At 41.8% G+C, this 19,521-nt stretch overlaps 1 protein-coding gene across 1 annotated transcript; it reads left to right on the forward strand.

Moving 5' to 3' along the window:
• The first annotated feature begins 4,535 nt into the window (after positions 1–4,535).
• Positions 4,536–17,605, forward strand: LOC145463608 (endoplasmic reticulum aminopeptidase 2-like). Its single transcript, XM_081447375.1, has 18 exons — positions 4,536–5,209; positions 5,992–6,265; positions 6,916–7,036; positions 7,581–7,735; positions 8,326–8,442; positions 8,859–8,993; positions 9,514–9,579; positions 10,188–10,253; positions 11,186–11,343; positions 11,787–11,866; positions 12,484–12,617; positions 12,699–12,754; positions 13,198–13,342; positions 13,710–13,783; positions 14,633–14,743; positions 14,897–15,073; positions 17,051–17,191; positions 17,494–17,605. The coding sequence occupies exons 1-18, from the start codon at positions 4,536–4,538 to the stop codon at positions 17,603–17,605; spliced, it is 2,796 nt and encodes a 931-aa protein (XP_081303501.1).
• Positions 17,606–19,521: the final 1,916 nt, after the last annotated feature.

Consider the following 19,521-nt stretch of genomic DNA (forward strand, 5'->3'; position numbering starts at 1 on the left):
AGGTATCTGTTCGCTCGTGACTTCAACATGGCGGTTCTTTCAAAAACACAGCAGACTCGAAGTAATGACGGTGATGACGATTTCTCGGGTGTTCTGGCGGATCAGGTAAGGACCTACATGTCACTTACATCTTAGGAAATTCAAAACAACGTTATTAACTATTTAGTTTTTATACAAACACATTGCAGGCAAGCAAAACGGTGGGAAGAGCGCACTTGAAGAAATGCGAGTTAACCTGTGCGAGGCAAATCCGCGATGGTCGCGATCGACTAGCATCCCTCCCAGGGGGAGATGAAATAGCTTTCGTCGCTTTCAAAATGCCACAAAAATCGGCGGGATAAGTCCCAGCGGAGTGGACCACTTGGCCCAACGCAGACCTCCCCTCTTAGTTACGACTGAGCGCCTGAGCTAATGAATGATGATAAACGAGGTGAGATAATGACCGCGGTCGGTGTAAAACCCAGACTGCAAACTACAGACTGCAGACCAGGGGTATTAAAATAAAAACAGACTGGTCACAGCCCTCCATTTTCTGTTTCTCGTATTTTTCTTCGATCGTTAAACGCGCGGAGAGAATCGCGAGAGAACTGGACACCGGCGCAAAACGGGAGACTTGAATGGGTATGGGGTGGGGACCGACCGTCCCGGTCTCCGCGTACCTCGCGCGTACCTCCGCGTACCTCGCGCTCGCTTCGCTCGCTTTTTCGCGTGCTTTGGAAAACAGAGAGACTTTGAACAGCCTAGGGGTAAAGTGCCGACTGCAGACTGGAGACTTTTTAACTGAATCGTTTTACCATTTCTATTATCGAGGGCTAACCGTAAGCATGTTAACCGGAGAGTTATTCAGGCTAACCTGATTTATATCCAGCCTAACCGGAGCTCTATTCAGGCTAAACGGAGCGCAGATTTTCACTCCCCTTAGCCTGAATAACTTCTAGGTTAGTCTGTTTATGGTTAGAGCTTGATATTGGACACAACGCGATATACACTTAAAAAGCCTGCAATATACAGTCTGCATTTTAACCCTCGGTCTACAGTCTGCGTTTTGCAAGACACTGACCGTAATAACGGTGAGGTGGGCCTTAGGGAAGGGGGACAGGGAACTTTGAATAGGAAAAATAGGGGTGTAGTATTTAAATGCGCCCATCACTAAAATTTTGTAGTCACTTGAAATCCGTCGATCAGTAGATGTTTTTTAATACAGAGTCTATGACTGACTCGTTGAAATCTCTCACCGTTAATAACGTGGAGCAAGTTTGTCGCATGCACCGGCTTTAAAGCACGGGCTGCCACAGGGAGCCCTCACATCAAACACGCACGATAAAGGTAGGTTGATTCATATTCTAAACGGATGTGAGGGCTCCCTGTGCGCTGCTTACGACAAAGAAAATTCGCATGCAACCCTCATTACGTAACATCGTCTGACACTACCATCGTCGTACAATTTTGAGGCATCCTTGCCTACGACATTTTTCAGTCGCACCGTAGATGACTATCCCAAGCATGTGGTAGGTTGGATTTTTAAGGCTGAAAAGATTCCATCAGTAGATCTTCGCAAGTTTGTGCATGTGGCAAAGTTGCGCCGTCGAATGGTGGTTCCTACACCTTTCCAAACTGTATTAACTTCTTACTAACCGAGCGCGAGGGCCGCACCGGGGCAATATTGGCCCGAGGTCGTGGCAGTTAGTTAGGTTAGTACGTAGTTAACTATATGACAAAAAATAAATAAATAAATAAAGAAATAAATAAATAAATAAATAAATAACGGCTTGGAAACATGGAACGGTTCGTATGGCAAAATCCCGATCAAGGAAGAACCAATCAGAACGTTCAGATCTACCTAAAGACTACCTTGCAGTCTCCTTGCCATATAATAAAGGAATTTATACTGTTCAATATTAGGTTCATTTGTCTAATCAGTTTAATCTTTCTCAATATCATGTATGTCACTCTCGCCCCATGGGTGATTATTGAAAGGCCGCTGGATGGGGAGCCCTTGTTTGTTAGGGGCGTTTATTGGAAGAAGGGCGCTAAATCGAATTATTACGGTACGCTTGTCCATTTGTCGTTACCGCTGTCCACAGATGACGGGTAGCGGGCTTGAGACAATGTTTTGATGTGGTATAAATATTAGAATTTATGGTGTTGGGCCTAAAACCATGGCTATTTTGACCTTTTTAAAGACAGTGTAATGAGGGTTATAATCAGAAAAGACCTTAAGACGTTTTACAGGTGAGAGTAACAACATCTTTTTATAACTTGATCAAATGATTAACGTGTCTAATCTAAATTTTAGTCCGGGGCAACACGATCTAAGACGCGCTCAAACGCGTCGCAAAAACAGAAGTTGTACACTTCAACGTATGCGCTCGTAATTTGAGGAGCTGGTTTTCTGAACCTTTACCTGATAGCGCAATATTGAAATTTTATCCCGGAAGACTTTCTGGAAGGTCTTGTCGGATTTAACTGAAATCTACTTGGCAATGTGTCAGCGGAGAGCTTTCGTGGTGCCAACGGGTGTTACAGGTAGCTTATCAATTAGACACCATTCTATTACGAATACAAGCAGCTGCTATGGCTGAGAATAGTTCCCCTATGAACATAGGAGGGCAGCTTCTCTTTTGAGTTTAAGGTAGCTCCATAGAGTATTTACGAACACCCTCCCTATAGAGCGCGAGTTAGAAAAGAAAACTTACTGAGTTAATTTATCTTAAAGTTTTCCCTGTAGAGATTTACCAGTATGGTTATTGTTAATTAACGCTTATTTTTTGGTTGTCAATTTTTGGATTAAGGCCGTTACCATGGCAACATCTCATCTAATGACAGGCAGATATATTCCTCAGTTTGGCCTAAACTCCTTAATATTTATACTTTCCTTCGGTGAAATTTTTTCATACTTTGCCACATCATGGAAATGATATTGCCTGACATTTTGAATTGGTAAAAAGACAAGGCTGTTCAGACAATTTTCCCAATATTTTGTAATTTGTGATTCTTCTAAATATATTAGATTAGCTCTGACAGATTTTAACAAAAATAGGGTATTTTATGGGAATTGTATGTGGTCCCAACAGAGCCAAATTTAGAAAAAAATTCACCGAAGGAAACGCGAGAAAATTCACTGTCAGTTTTGCTTTTTGTGCTCATTTTGACGACCTTAAAATCGAAAAACACTGACGTTTTCCTTTGAGTGCGCGCAGGTAAACTTGAGCATTCGCCCCATGCACGCGTGCAATCGTAAAACTATAGGGAGCCACCTTAAACTTAGAAGGACCTCTTGACTTTCCTGACAATTGTAGTCTAATCAGTTGACAAATCTGTTTAAAAAAAAAACCCGAAGAGTTGCCGGTTCTTACCGTCTAATCACGGCATGGCAAGAGTAAGTGCGAACACGACCCGAAGGTTGTGACGTCATCCTGACGTCACATCTATGCGTGCTGTAATAGCTAGGTTGCCTGGCACCCTCCCAGGCTAAAAACAATGTTGGCTTGAAGTCTCTTGAGGCGTAGGTTCTGGCGAAAACGATAAACATGGCCATCTTTCATAATCATATAATCTCGTATTTCAAATATGTCAAATACGTGCATCGTGTTTTTCCATAAAACTTTTACAGAAACATTACAACATCTACGAGTTTTGTTTGCCGGAAACAGATATTCTTGCAGTCTCTTTGAAATTTGAAATATAGTTTATTCGTCCTTTTGTTGCCTCGCTCACTCAATTCTAGATTTCTATGGTGACGACATCCTTTCCATTGGTATTAGCTTTTTATTATCGTCTAAATGAACTCGCTAAACAGCTATTATTTATTTGAGGGAATTCGCAATTTCTACGGAAACATCGCTTGAGTCGAACTCGAGTTTCAGTGCACATGATACATCGAAGGTTAGTAGAAGGATTTTGTTCAGGTTATTGCATTTAACGCACAAGAAAACAATCTTATCCGTAAATTTCTTTGGCCATTCATCTGTTTCCCTGTACCACTTCGGCCAGATGATGTTGGAGGCGCGTTGGCCTCACGGTTAGTGCGCTCGACTCCGGATTGGATTGAGCGGTCCGGGTTCGAGCCCGAGTCGGGGACATTGTGGGACGGTGTTCTTGGACAAGACACTTTACTCTCACAGTGGCTCTCTCCACCTAGGAGTGTAAATGGGTGCCGGCGAATTTAATGCTGGGGGTAACCTGCGATGGACTAGCATCCCATCCAGGGTGGAGTAGAAATACTCCTAGTCGCTTCATGCTAAAGAATCCGGAGATAAGAGCCGGCCTGATGCTGGAGCTACTTGGCTCGTACTGATGCAGACTTAACCTTACCTTACTTCGGCCTCATCAACTATCACCTCATAGAAATCGCGCGCTCATATAAATCTAATTGTTAAATTATATTCAAATGATGCCAGTCCGAATCTCTTTACTAACTGCTAAAAAGGTTAGCGTGCAGTTTTCAATTAGGTTCATATCAAAACCTTAATGATTTCTCTTAGTTGTTTCTTCACTTGAATTTCAGATAAAATTCTCGAAAGATCAGAGCAGCCATGGAAACGGATGTCGGCGAATTCGAATCGAAGAAGACACGAAAGACCAATTTAAGGAGCAAAAATCTACTATCGCGTTATTCGCCCACGAAGAGTAAGCAAATCCACAAAATAATACTAAAATATTTAGTTTTCTTCATTTCGCTCATTTTCGCAGCGGCTCTCGTTGGTGTTCTAACAAAACACGATTTTCTACCCTACTTCACCGAGCATGCGCGAGAGTTGTCAAAACATCGCACCAGGGGAGAAGAGGTCGAGTTTCACTTCGTTCATAACATTGAGAAGTTCCCTCACAAAGATCTACGTCTTCCTAAGGACTTGAAACCGCTCAGTTACAAACTGGATTTGCGAGTGAATTTGACAACGCTCAAGTACAATGGAGTTGTAAAGATACAAATTGCTTGTGACCAAACAACTCGATATGTTATCCTTCACTGCGGAGATCTGGATGTAACCAACGTTTCCGTGACAACAGTAGAGAACAGCCGAGAGAAAGGAATGCTGCTCAAGAGAATCCTTGCTTTCAAGGAACACCAACAGCTCTGTATAGAGCTCAGAGACGCTCTTCGCAAAGAAGGATTTTATTACGTTACTTTGGAGTTTAAGTCCAAGATTTCCGACAGATTGGAAGGATTCTACAAGAGTTCGTACACTACTGAAACAGGGGTGAAAAGGTCCGTGGCTATCTGAATACATATTTCGTAAGCTTATTTATGTTTGTAAACTCCTACTATTGCTTCATAAATGTCGCGTAACATTTACCAAACAATCAGAGTCAATTAAGGTGCCCTCTCGATCAATCAAGTACAGCCGCCAAAGCCAGTCGTGATTCCTCCATGTTCGCGCACTTTTCGGAAATTCAGAGCGCCTCATAACAATTTGGCAAAAGAGGAAAAAAAAAATCTGGACATTTCTAGATACAAACTTCCTGGAAATTATTTTCGGAAATCTTTCTGTTTTGGAAATTCGTTTCGAATATTCAGGATTTCAGAGTTATTCTATACCGTTTTACCCAGTTGTAATGAAACGCCAACTGCCTAGCCTTCTTTGAAGACAAACGTTCGCACTTCTGTCGTCAAGGTATTTCCTATGGAGGCCCTTTTCGGGATACGGGATATTAACGGGATACAGGTTATTTTGGGGAAAAATTTATGGGGTGGGATATTTAGAGCAGATAAACTTGGATATCTAGTAGGAAAATTGTTAATTTTTGCTACTTAAATAAAAGGAATACAGGAATTTAAGCAAAAAATTAGTGGGATATGGGATACTGAGAGCCCCTTCTCCTCCCCCTAATGAGGCCTCGTTTTAGGCGACCTCTTTCGGTGGTCTATTGACTCCAACTGAGCGTTTCGAACAAATGGGAGACACCCACATCGTTTGTTTGTTTGTTTTAGTGTTTGCTCACTAACTTAATTATTAACTCCCGTATTCTTTCACGTTTTCTTTTCAACAGAACACTAGCTGTGTCTCATTTTGAGCCGGCTCACGCCAGGAAAGTGTTCCCCTGTTTCGACGAGCCCTCATTTAAAGCGTCCTTTACCATATCAATAACCCACGACCCTCAATATTATGCCCTCTCCAATATGCTCCGGGTCGGGCGCGTGACCAGGAAGGATGGACTTGTTGAGGAACACTTTGCCCGTAGCGTCAACATGAGCTCCTATCTTGTGGCTTTTGCAGTGCTGGACTTCAAATACAAAGAGAAGACGACCGGCTCGGGAGTATTGGTACGATTGTCAATGTAGTTGGGTTTGTTTGTTGGATATAGTGTATGCTTTAGTGATGGCTCTCCGGTCAGGGTTTTCTTGCGGCGACTTGTTCTTTTATTACAAAGCTCCGTTTTCATGATGGATTAGTGTGGACGTTTTCAAATTCCTCTGGCGTAGTGTGGACGGGGCGTTAAATGATAGCAGAAGAGATTACTGAATAAACAAGAAGGTGTGTGACATTTTTAGTGGGAGAGAAATTGTTAGAGTGCGCCTTGACCGCGATTGTTTTTTCAGTTCAAGTTAGGTCAATGGAGTCGTTCGTAATTAAGTACCAAAAATTCCGGAACTTTCGTGCATTTCGTTTCGGTCATTTTCTTGCAAAGTTTCTTGAAAATCCGAAAATTGTTAAATTTTAGAAATACAAATCATTCAAACGAAAACTCCGTAAATTCCAGGAGGAAAACCAAATGGAACGGAAATTCCCGGTAAGAAATTTTCGAAAATTTGGGCCTAAAACACGAGGGGCGCTTTCCATTCGACTGAAACCTCGTGAATTCCCGCACTGCAACCCCTAAACAAGTTCCCAGTGTGCAATTCCACAATCTTTTGAGACCGATTGATGATGTATGATGAGGGATCTTTAAACTTCTGTTCATTTTGGTCGGCAGGTTAGGGTCCATGCCCCACCCGATGATTACGACCGTTTGGAGTATGCCCTGGAGACCGGTGTGAAGGTGTTGTCTTATTACGAGAAGCTATTTGGAGAACCTTTTCCTCTTCCTAAACTTGGTAAGTAAGACATCATGTACATTTTTGTTTCCGTTTTGAACTGTAAATCTGGAAAGGATGTCTTCTTGTCGCCGTCTTTTAATAATTTGCGAGATCTTGCGAGCTGTAGCTTCGTTCTTAAAATCACGTATTGTCTCAGTGCTGTCACGTGTTGTGTCAGTGCTCTCGTGTTGTCTCAGTGTTGTCACGTGTTGTCTCAGTGTTGTCACGTGTTGTCTCAGTGTTGTCACGTGTTGTGTCAGTGCTGTCACGTATTGTCTCAGTGCTGTCACGTGTTGTCTCAGTGCTGTCACGTGTTGTCTCAGTGTTTTCACGTGTTGTGTCAGTGCTGTCACGTGTTGTGTCAGTGCTGTCACGTTTTGTCTCAGTGCTGTCACGTGTTGTGTCAGTGCTCTCGTGTTGTCTCAGTGTTGTCACGTGTTGTGTCAGGCTGTCACGTGTTGTGTCAGTGCTGTCACGTGTTGTCTCAATGCTGTCACGTGTTGTCTCACGTGTTGTCTCAGTGCTGTGTTATTTAAAATCACGTGTTCTCCCTTGTTTCCAGATATGCTAGCTGTACCCGACTTTCTAATCGGTGCGATGGAGGAATGGGGACTGGTGATGTTCCGGCGATCTTATCTTGTGTACGATGAGCAGTTTTGTTCAACTGATGTCAAACTAGCGATGACCAAAGTCATAGCACACGAGCTGGCTCATCAGGTGATCTATGCTGCCAATCATCTTGCCAAGATGGTCAGCAATATAATATTTCAAACTACTGTAAAACTCACAGCACCATCTGAGAGTATGATGCGATAGCGTTGGTGCGAACGGTCGCACACTAAGTAAACTACAAGTAGTGCCTCTTTCGCTTAGTCTGTCGTGCGTGAAGCCAAAGGATACGCGCGCTCCTCGCCCCCAGGATTTCGCGCGGCCATTTTTTTCTCGCGGTTTTCTTTCGCGTCACGCACGACGGACTAAGTGAAAGAGTTTTCTTTCGCGTCACGCACGACGGACTAAGCCAAAGAGGGACTACTCGTGGTTTACACGCTAAGGTTTCGTCCACAGGCTCGAGAGTTAGAAGCACCTTTTACGGCGTAACAAACAGTACCATTAGTGCATGAGGATGGGGCCACCGCGCCTCCCTCCACACGAATGAACTGTTCAATAACTTTTATTTAAATAATCACACCATAAACTTATCATCCAATGATTTGAGAGTTAGCGCCACATTAAAATACATGTAATAAGAGTAAAGTACAGGTCTTTGATCAAGAAAATACGTTACGACATATCGTTGTTTGTTTCAGTGGTTCGGGAACCTGGTAACAATGAGATGGTGGAACGACCTGTGGCTGAACGAGGGATTCGCCATCTTTGTCGAGGATGAATTTGGAGCTAATCATGTATTAGATGGCTGGAACATGGTAATTACACCACCAGTCTATACAATTCATGCAGCGCTAATAGATTGGCTGGGTTTTTTACAGAAGAGACACATAATGCGTCCACACGTAATAATTACGCGTCTGCGAGAATATAGGTCTTGTGTGAAGGATATTGAGGCTGAAATTGACGAAATCTAAAGAATATGTTAAGAACATTCCAAAGCCGGCGCTTATCTCCAGTTTCTGTGGCACGAAGCGACTAGGAGTATTGTTACTCCCCCTGGATGGGACGCTAGTCCATCGCAGGGTTACCCCCAGCACTAAGTTCGCCGGTACTCATTTGTACACCTGGGTAGAGAGAGGCATTGTATGAGTTAAGTGTCTTGCCCAAGAACACAACACAATGTCCCCGGCTAGGGCTAGATGGAGTTTAACTGACAGCTTATTTTTTTCAGCGGGAACCAGTTGTATCTACCAGCTGGCAGTCTGCTTTGCAAGCTGATTCCGCTCGGTCATCTCATCCAATCAGCGTCAAGGTTCAAAGACCAGAAGAGATTGACGACATATTTGACACCATCTCTTATCAGAAGGTGAACAGGCCATTAGGGCATGCGTTTAGCGGAAGGAGTGGGTAGGGGGTGGGTAGTCAGGCATAATTTCTTCCACTATTTACTGAACCAGCATGCTTTCACTGCGAAGGTGCTAAGTAACATAATGACGTTAGAAGTTGGTGCTGTACTTCTGATTGGATGAGAAAAGTCCGTCTGTTCATTTTCTGCAACTTTGAACTAGAAAAACAGTACTTGTTTCCGGACTGAGTTTTCTATTCATTATCGGTAGGAACCATTGCGGTTTCGTACCGGATTTTTGGAGTAATGAATAACAGAAGGAAAAAAGCGATGGAACATTGAGGGGCGATGACATAATGAAGTGACGACATTTGATTAGCGATAACGATGATGATTACATAGTGAAGTGCGGATTTTTGATTGGCGATAACGACAACACTTCAACTAGACCATATCACACAGTCAATCATCACATATAAAAAAAGTGTACATTTCTTTTTCTGTTTCTGTATAAAAAACGTAGTTAATTTATTTTGTATAGGGAGCCATGATTCTTCGTATGTTGATGAACTTTCTTGGTGAGGAGAAATTCTTGAATGGAATCAAGGTACTATCAGATAGTCCTTAAGGTGGCTTACTACAGTTTTGATGGATTATAATAGCCCAAATTCTAACTCTTTTGAAAAATGTTCCCAGATGTTTTTTCCTTCTCTATTTACTGTTTACTTAAGTCTTTTACCATTCTATGTGAAACTTGAACAATTAAACGTCAACAAATGGCCAAAATGAACGACCCAGTTCCCCAGAAGAGACTGGGCAGTAGTAGGTTAAATCACGTTTTTCTCAAAATCTACCCGTATGACCCCACCTCAAAATTTCAGGAATAAGAAGATGGCTCTGATTTAACATTCATGCAGAGCAAAATAAAAATCTGTAAAACTAAGAAAATTTGAAATAAAAAAAAGCTCAAAATCTGTCTTACAGATTTTTATTTATATAAGCCACCTTAATTTAGTTGCGGCTGTAATAAATCAGATCAGATTTCCAAATTTAGTTTTTGTTGAAGTAGAAAGTGACTACGAGCGAAAGTTCAACGAGAAAGGAATCTTCACAATCGAGCCGCGGACATCTAATAATAGTTTGCGGGCAACATAACGCTATTTTTCAAAGTAAAGCGCAATTGATCGATTTTTTTGTGTGTGTGTTCGTCCGCAGTGCTACATTCAAACTTTCAAATACGGGAATGCTGATGCAGAGGAATTGTGGGATGCCATAGGCGAGGTAGGAATCTTAGTAACTGATTGTGCTTTTACAAAAAGAATATTATTGACTAACTGAAATAATCACTCGACAATTCTGTTAAAGGAGCTACGTCACGGTCTGCGCATATTGAAAAGTTTAGCCTCAATTTTTCAAATTTGTCGTTTGTAATCCGTGTTAATCTTCTCCATCCTTAGCCATCCTTGTTCCTTTATGGTTTATCATTATCTCTTTGGTGTTTTTCTATCTTATTAAACTGTTATTTTCAGGTTTCCTACCATTTAAAGGCTATTTTGTTTGTGGCCAAAATAACTCAAAATACCATGACTGAGCCCCTTTAAACTGAGTTCCTTTTTAGTTAACCCTTCATATAAGTGGGAAGGAGACAAGGGGCGGGGACTGTGCTAAAGACGGGAGAAGAGAGGGCAGAAATGGGGGGTTCTCAATGCGACTGGGAACAAGGAGCTATGTCTGTAATAAAAGGCACACATCAGGACAAACTTCAATTGAGATTGTATTTGTAATACCATTCACTAACAAGAGCACGTTCAAGAAGATCTCGACGTTGAGTACAATGGTCGGTTAGTGGGGGGGGGGAGGGTAGAGTCAGGCAAAAGTCATCTGACACGCTTGGTCTCAGTCTTCAACAATGTCACGGTACATAATATTGAGACATTTTTGTGGTGTTCTAAGTTCCCTTGAAATTGAAGGAAACACGAACAGTTAGTCTAACTTATAGCAAGAGGAAAAAGAATGGTTAGGACTGGGAAAGATCGAATTGAGACGGATTACGAACCATTAACAAATGCTACATTTTTCAACAGGGGCTAACCGCAACTTGTTCTCACAATAGATCTGATACTGCATTTTAGTATTAGTCGTGATATCACCAAGACTTTAAGGATATCACTTAATATTTTGTTTGTTTTTTAAATATTTGTCTGCTTCCCAAGGCAAATGGAAATATCGACGTAAAAGGATTAATGAAAGTTTGGACAGATCAGAAAGGATTTCCCATCGTTAACATACGAAAGCAGGGAGGCGTGTTTCACGTTGAACAAGAAGACGTCCTTGAGGATTTAAAAAAAGAAAATAAACAAGCAGAGAACAGGTAACCAAGAGTGAAGTAACCATGGTTTCTTTCCCCTTCGGGTACTAAATTTTCGCGCGTAAATTATAACCAATCACAGGTACAATACGGATCTCTGAAGACCTATGTCATCAGAGTGAGATTTTTCGATTCCAGTCTCCGACATCTCTCGAGCGCAGGAAAAATTGAGCCCGCGGAGAGAAATTTCTGTTCGCTCGGACTAATCAAAATCTTGGTATACACATCTTTTACGCGTCGACAGATAGGGAGAGCACTCTTTGGACGAGCTTACATTGCGGCTCGAACGCCTTTTGACAGGTCCGTAACAGCTCTCAAAAACTAAGTTAAAAAACTCCCGCCTGTCGCGATAGTAAGATGTGTTTGTAGCTAGCATATAGCGGTGGTGATCTTTGTGGTATCATTTTTGTATAAACATGATATCTTTTGTTGAAATGTGCTCTTAGGCAGAAGTGGTCAATTCCCTTGTCTTACGTCACACAGTCCCATCAAACACCGCGGTGGGTTTCAATATCACCAACCTACAGTAAGTATGGAAAGTTTTCTCCAGTTGAATTTGTCACTTCCGAGTTGCCTTTTGCCTCTGTGTCAAAGCGAGTCTTCGTTTGAGACTATTCGTATAAAAATGTATTCCACCTACATGTTCATTTTCATGCAAATCAAACTCATTTTCATTTGAAAGGTTTTGCACGGACTCGTTTTGAAACAGAGGCACACGGTAGAGCAAATAAAAATGCCATTTAGATGGACCAACTTTATTACCTAACGGAAATCTGATCACTAAAGTGAGAATCGTAGATTAAACTTTCATCTGTGCTTTCATGTGACATTTTTAAGTATGTAACACAATGCAGTGGACAAACGGCCGGGATCAATATGGCCGAAGATACTTGCTACCGGGAAAGAAATAAAAATTCCAGTATGCAAATCCTTGAGAAAACTGATGTATAAGCATGACGGGAATGTCTTTCGATTTCTGTTCTGCTGTATCCAAGGACAGCGTCCACTTTGTGAATATTGGCGCTGCTACTATATATACCGCCAGCTATCTTGGCAACTAAGCACTACAATCCAAGTAAATATTTGAAAGATCATAAGCACTACAATGTCTGGCAATTCAGTCATTTCTGAGTCTCTGTTTAGAATCGTACCCGCTAAAAGACGCCTCCACAGATGGTTGGATAATGGCTAACGTCAACGCCACAGGCTTTTTCATGGTAAACTATGACGAGGAAAACTGGAAAAAGCTTTCAGCGCAGCTCAGAGAAGATCATCAGGTAACTTACTGCTGTTTTCCAGGTAAGAAGGTTTTATTAGCATCATGCTCTCTTAAATTAAAAACGTTGTGCCTTTTACAGGTATTCAGTCCGTCTGACCGAGCTGGTTTGATTCACGACGTTTTTACACTTTCTTGGTGAGTAATTGAATGGGCTCGCCCTTAGTGTAATATGGTTTTTAGTTTTATGTCTGATTGGCTTAGGAGGAGACTGGAGTATTGAAAACCAATTCTCTGTAGGAAAAAGAATGGCGACTGGTATATTTACCCATCAATCTTAGCGCAAGAAAACGTTAACAACGCTCAAAAACAACGTACAGAAAAGTTCATTTTCAAGTCTAGCACAGGGACAAATGTTCCAAAAATATGGCTTTCCTTGTACTTTATGGGCTGTGTAAGGTTCGCATGTTATTGTGTTGAATTAACAGCCTACGGGGGATCACAGAGTACAATGAAGCGAAATAAAAGCAATCCCAGATTACTTTCAACACCCAATTGAAAACTGATTTAAAGCTCAATCCCCTGTGCCGGTATAAATCGCTACTTAACAACGAAGTCCTGCTTTTTATTTTGTTTTCTAGTCGAGGCTTACTAGATCCAGTCCTTGCCCTGAATTTGTCGACGTACCTGATACGAGAGCAACACCCAGTTCCCTGGTCTGTGGCGAGACACGTGTCCAAGTGTCTCACGGGAGTATTTAGTAAACCTCACAAGCTGTTGTACAAGGTACACACAACCGTCTCATAAGGTTTTTTTTTACCGTCGGTTGCAGACACTAATTAGTTTTATTAAGCCCAGGTTCTAACATGTGTTGACGTTTTCTAGCTCTAGTCTTGATCGCTGAATTTGAGGAGTGAAACGTTAGAAGCAATGTCAGACGGGTTCATGCGTGTGATAAATAATGGAAAGATGGTAAATGTTCAGCTCGAAGAATACATGATAGGGATAAAATGTTCATTTGTCATGAACGTGGTATAAAGAAAGATAACATTGGCAAAAAAAATAGTTGAAATGCTATTATATTGCTATCCCTGAGGTAGACGGCTAGAGGCAGAAGATTAAAATCCATTTCACTTGATGAATTGTGTTTCAGCAATTCTTGTGGCACCTTCAGGATCATCTTATTGACTTGGTCGGCGCGGAGGACACTGGGACTGACCAGGAAAGGTGCGTCACTATCACGTGATAAGAACAGGCCATTTCCGAGTTACCTTGGGCCTCTGTTTCAAAACGAGTCCTCGTGTAAAACCTTTCATATGAAAATGAGATTGATGTACACGACAGATGAACCTCTAGGCGGAACACATTTTCGTATGAATGGTTTCGCAAAAAGACTCGTTTGGGGCAAAAGCCAACTCGGAAATTTTAATGGTCGGGTTATCATTTTATCGTTCAGCTGTCTAAGGTTTATTTGGTTGTTCAAACGTCAACAAACATTTTATTATTTGAACAGCACATTTTGCAAAACAACATGTCTAGCTAGTAGAATAGTCGAGCGTGTTAGTCCAGTCTAGCTTGCAACTAATTTCCTACCCAGTTCTCGCGCTGTTTTGCACTGGGTTCAAGGTTACCTGGCAACCGTTTTATGGTACTTCACGCAAGCGCTTAAATAGGAGCACTACGCGACGTCCCAATGAACGACTGCAAAGGACAGTATGTTAATATCACGAGGAAAGCGTGTGAAAAAGTGAGACACTTAAGCGATCGTTGCGTTCCCCGTTAATTATTTTCGCAGTAGTGCCGGACCAGCTGAAAACGTCTTCATAAAAGTCAATATATTTACGAGCAGACAGCTGATGTCAATAAAGAAAAGTTATCAACAGGGATATGTCTCACAAAATTAACTGGACAGAAATTTAAGGCAGTCAGCTAAGGGAGTTGAGAAGAAACGAGCTTTTGAACTTGGGTCTTCGAGCTTGAGTTTTAAAAACAAACCTTGAAAATTGCCTTTCTTTGTCTGCAAAAAAACGTTTGACCTGTTGATGTCTTAGCTAAAAGTGTTACTGTTTTTCTCAGGTATTTTAGATATGACGTGCTCTCTGAAGCCATGAAAAGCGGTCAGAGAAAAGACATCAATGAAAGATTCGTTCGTTTGTTTAACGAACTGAGAAACACCTCTCTTGGAAGGTAAATATTATTTTACACTAAGTTATAAACTCTGTTTCGCTGCCTTTCAGTTGATTGAATGCTTGATTAATTGAAATTGTGGGACATTTTTTTCTTTGGTTTTTAAAACACGTTCAGATCAATATATTCCCTTTCTTTACTTCCTCTCCTCAGTCTCCCGGGTGTGGGTGCCAACTTCCGGAACCTGGCTTTCTCATTCGGAGTCAACAAGGCAAGCGAGGGAGACTGGGACTACCTCTGGTCTGTTTACCAACACTCTCCTTTTGACACAGACAGGAAGTTCTTGATGAATGTTATTACGTCATTCAATACAGACAGCCTCAGATCCAGGTATTAAATCATATCTTGATCTTCAGCTTATGCAGAGTTCTCGATTCACCGAGCAATCTGTAGTTTGTCCACAGACCCTCTATTTTGTCTTGAGTTCGTCGAGATCGCAAGCATAGCAAAATATTAACCCGGTGGGTGGGATATGAACGAGCCAAAACGCAAGAGGGTGGGACTGGGGACGCGCGCTCGGAGAAAAATAATTCGTAGCAAAAAACTAAACGTCTGTGGATAGACATAGCAATCCGTTCCCGGTTGTTCAAAGAATGGAAAACGCTATCCGCTGGTTGAAACACTATCGGATAGCGTTCTTACGGAACGTTTATCGGGAAGGGAATACACGAAGCGAAGTGGGATTAGTGAGGGCAAGGTGGGAAGCGGGTTCACATAGCGGAATGGGAAAGTCAAGGAGGGGAAATTCAAAGTGGGGGATACCCGGGATAAATATAGCCAAGCAATTTTGAATGACATCGTTACAGTAAATCTGAATTTGTAAGATACGCAATCCGTGACATACAAAGAGGGATAGTTGCACATTTGATTATTCAATAAGAGTTACAAATAATCATGCAGGGTCAACTTTTACTCGGCCTACAGGGGCTACATTTTCACATACAAATACTTGATAAAGTTGCCTCAGGGGGAGGGTTATCTCGGATACCCGAGACCATATAAATGGGACCTGTACTTGTGTTGCCTCAAAGAACACCCCACGATTTTCAAAGGGGAAGGTCCTTAAACAGGACCTTAACTTAGGGCAGCTTCAATGGCAGATTCCCTCTGATGGCTCGGATTTGAATAATTGATTTAATTACTTTTAAAGAGGACTAGAACTCAAAAATCTTGTTCAAATTTCGATCCAGCGAGACATAAGCTTCCATGCCGTGAATCAAGATTTACTGGGCGTTTTAAAAGCACTCACCAAAGAAAGAGACTGATGACCCCAAAGTACCAATATATATGTACTCAGTGTACTGTATCTAACTGAAAACAACAATCTTCAACGAGAGATGAGGGAATGTGGGATACTGACCTTCAGCATGCGATCCAGCTTGTCTCTTCTACCAATACATGTGAGCCAAGAGCAACAAAAGCTCTGGTGACAGCGACTTTCGGAGCTAAACGGCTTCTGTTAATTATGTTCCCGTAGTACACAATGCAAACTATGGCCAGCAATACTTCATCCAGGTTGTTGTTAACATTATAGGCTATTGCACTTATTGTTATCACTAAATCACGAACAACAAGAACCAAAAGTCGGAACAACACCAGTTTTGCGAATGTGTAAAATTCGCCCGACGATAACCAAAGGCTCTCCGTTATTTTGCTTCAAAACAATAATAAAATTTTCTCTTTTCCCGAAGTTTTTGCTAAAAAAGTCGAAGTAATGTGTCTGCAACATCTTTCCATCCTCAATATAAAATGAAACGAAACTGATGGTTTACAAATAGAGGGAAATCGTGAGTAATCGAAACGCCATTTTCTCGCTTTGTGAAACGAGCCGCGAAGCGCAGTTTAAACCGGATGTGACGTCATTTTTTGTTGGATGATGCCTGTACGAAAATTTCAGAAGTCTTCTGCCCCGCCCCTGGTGACATAGCATGGATTCTGACTTATAGGTATGCAATGCGTGCAGATTACTATTTGACTGCTTTACGTAGACCTATCCTCAGGTGATGCTGTGGAAGCGATAATTCTGTTATGCCACTTCCTATTAAACTTCAGTCTTCGGTCTACTACTTAGACTCTTTGATCACGAGCCCATCGCCCCTGCTTTGATCGACTGCCAACGCTATGGTTTTATATGCAGATTAATAGAAACCAACAGAGTTTTGAAAAACACTCTTCGTATATGTGCACAACCCACTCAGGAAAATCTCGTTCCCAGATATTTACCTACCGTCTTAGAGAGAAAGGCCATAGAAACGAGAATCTGCGAGCCAATCAGGGTTTCTTACTGACTATTGTTTTCTTCGACAGAAATCTGCTCTACAGTTTGGACGAAAACAAAGTTCGGCCCCAGGACAGCTTGTATTGGATAGAGATGGTTAACAAGGGAAGTGGAAAGACAGACGCCAGCTGGGATTTTATCGTCAAACATTGGAAAAATATTGCAAGAAGGTGAAGACAAAAATCAATAGTTAAATCGACCGTTGGATGTTTAACATCACACTACTTCTCTTTAGCAAGGTGTATAAACTGCGCAATGTTTTGCAAAGTATCAAACCCGAGTTGGATGGGATGGGTGGGTGGTATTAGGTTGAGGGTTCTTAGCAAATCAATTTTGATGAGGGTCTTTCTCTCTTGCATGCTACTGAAATGACAAAGGGCTTTTGAAGCAGGATATATTCCTGAAGATATGAATACAGGCATTTTTGTTTGCTGCGTGTTTACAATTAAGAGATGTTCTTGTTCTCACCTAGATATGGGGGAAGTTACAAGCTTGGCAATCTTGTTAAAGCAGTGGCTGGAAGTTTTCACACGACAGACCAGCTGAAAATGGCAAGTACATCGAACTGTTTTCTCTATTGTTGAGGAGTTAACTTTTTTATTCAAAAGTTGCTGAGGTTTTCTGAAACTTAAGAGCACTCTTGAGCTTAAATTTCATTATTTAAAGCATGTAAGAAATGGAAATTCGTGCAAGAAACAGAAATTCGTGAAAGAAATGAATTTATAATTACATGTATTTGCGCTAGCAAAAATTAGCATGAAAGCTCAGGCCATTAACTTTTTTATCGAGCAAAAGAGTCTTTTACGAAAGCCCTAGGTTCAGGATCAACATTTAATTTTCTGATCACGTTAAGGAATTGTCCCAACTGTTACTGTCAGAAATATATAGAGAAACGAAGAAGAATTTGAAGTTTGACTGCAATAGAAAAAGGCTGGTTGTGGTCCGTCTAATAGTGTGCATCACGTTACAATGTTAGAGACTTCAACGCTCCATAGATTACATTTTATAGCTGATCTATAAGAGTCTTTCTTCCTGGAGCCAATCTTTGGTGCGTTGCAAATGTATAAGACTCGTGAAAGATTACAATATTCTGACTTATTATACGGCTAGCTCCGTGAGCGGGCAAGGTGAACCGAATCCTGCGCTGTGATTGGCTACCCGATGGCGCTATTTTGCCCGCTTGGGATTACCCGCTGTGTCCCGATAATCGAGCCAATATCAAGCCATCTTGACCTCACGCTTGGTCAAGAAGGAGACAGGGTGGCCGAGTGGCCGAGTGGCCGAGTGGCCGAGTGGTCGAGTGGTTTAGGGCACTAGTGTTGTAATCCGGAGGTCCCGGGTTCAAGGTCTCCACCCTGCCACAAGCGGGATTTGTTTCTCGGTAGTCCCGAGTTCAAATCCTCAGTCACGCTTTGTAAATAGCCAACTGGTTTGCCTCCTGCCAGTTGGGATTTTTAACTATGTTACGTTTATTTGAAATATTTGTTTCCTTTGTTTCAGTGGCATGCCTGTAAACTAGCTAAGCTTAGTGCTTGTATAGCTAAGTGCATGAACACTATAAATAAGATTTACATTTACATTTTACATTACATTAACCCCTATATCACGGCACAATTCATCTCGGCAGGTTAAGAGACTCTTCCACTCCTTGACTCCGGGAGAAATCGCCCTCAGAGCACAAAGCAAAACCCTGGAAAACATACAGCGTAACATAGCTGGTAAACCCGCGCAACTAAAGACAAGCGAGGCCAAGATGGTCAAATGGATAAAGGAATGCAATCGAAGCTCGTGAAGGGACGTGTGAGGGCTGGGCTTTAGTTTCCTTTTATGGTACGCACTCCTTGGACATGTAGCAGACCTATCAAAATGCAGCTGCGGCGAGGACCACAGCGTCTTGTCCTGTCAGGGGAGGTGTCTGTACATACTAACTTACGAGAGGTGCCAAGCATTGTTTTATAGCGAATACCTTGTTTATTAAAACTCAGCGAGGACCACAAATTGGCGCCCCATTACTGAAGGTTTCTTTGTGAATGGGACAATGGCTTAGTGACCTTGCAGAGCTCCTGTTACTGGATGTACAGTAGTGTGGTACACATCATGCCTCAGTAGTGTTTCCTTGTGAGGGTTGATCTCTTGTGTATGGTCAGGACCCATGGCTGAGTGTCCCCAGCCCTACTGGACACTTCAGATCTAGTTTAGTATAGGGTTTGTATCTTGTGCCCAAAAACAGGGGCAGGAGTTGTCATTATTGTAGGACGATCGACGTCAAATTCTACGTCGTCATTAGAGAAAAAGATATTGAAGCAGGAAACACTTACAAGTGTAATAAATCAGTTTTTCTTCACTTGTAAATAAAACATATTTTTATCAATCTTTCAGTGTAGCGACAAGTTCGAGGATTGGGTATCTTTTCCTCAGGATTCAATGCTCTCTCTTCTTGCAATTTTCTCCACTTCGAAAACTTTAAACATCAAGTCTCCTGTCTATAGCGGATATTGTA

This window comes from Orbicella franksi, chromosome 12 (assembly GCF_964199315.1).
Source record: "Orbicella franksi chromosome 12, jaOrbFran1.1, whole genome shotgun sequence".
Lineage (NCBI taxonomy): Eukaryota > Metazoa > Cnidaria > Anthozoa > Scleractinia > Merulinidae > Orbicella > Orbicella franksi.

Excerpts from the sequence above, each read along its gene's own strand:
- LOC145463608 (XM_081447375.1), top strand. The coding sequence starts at position 4,536 with ATGGAAACGGATGTCGGCGAATTCGAATCGAAGAAGACACGAAAGACC. Across the intron at positions 8,994-9,513 it reads ACACCATCTCTTATCAGAAG|GGAGCCATGATTCTTCGTAT; the intron begins GTGAACAGGCCA and ends TATTTTGTATAG. Across the intron at positions 12,618-12,698 it reads AGCTCAGAGAAGATCATCAG|GTATTCAGTCCGTCTGACCG; the intron begins GTAACTTACTGC and ends TGCCTTTTACAG.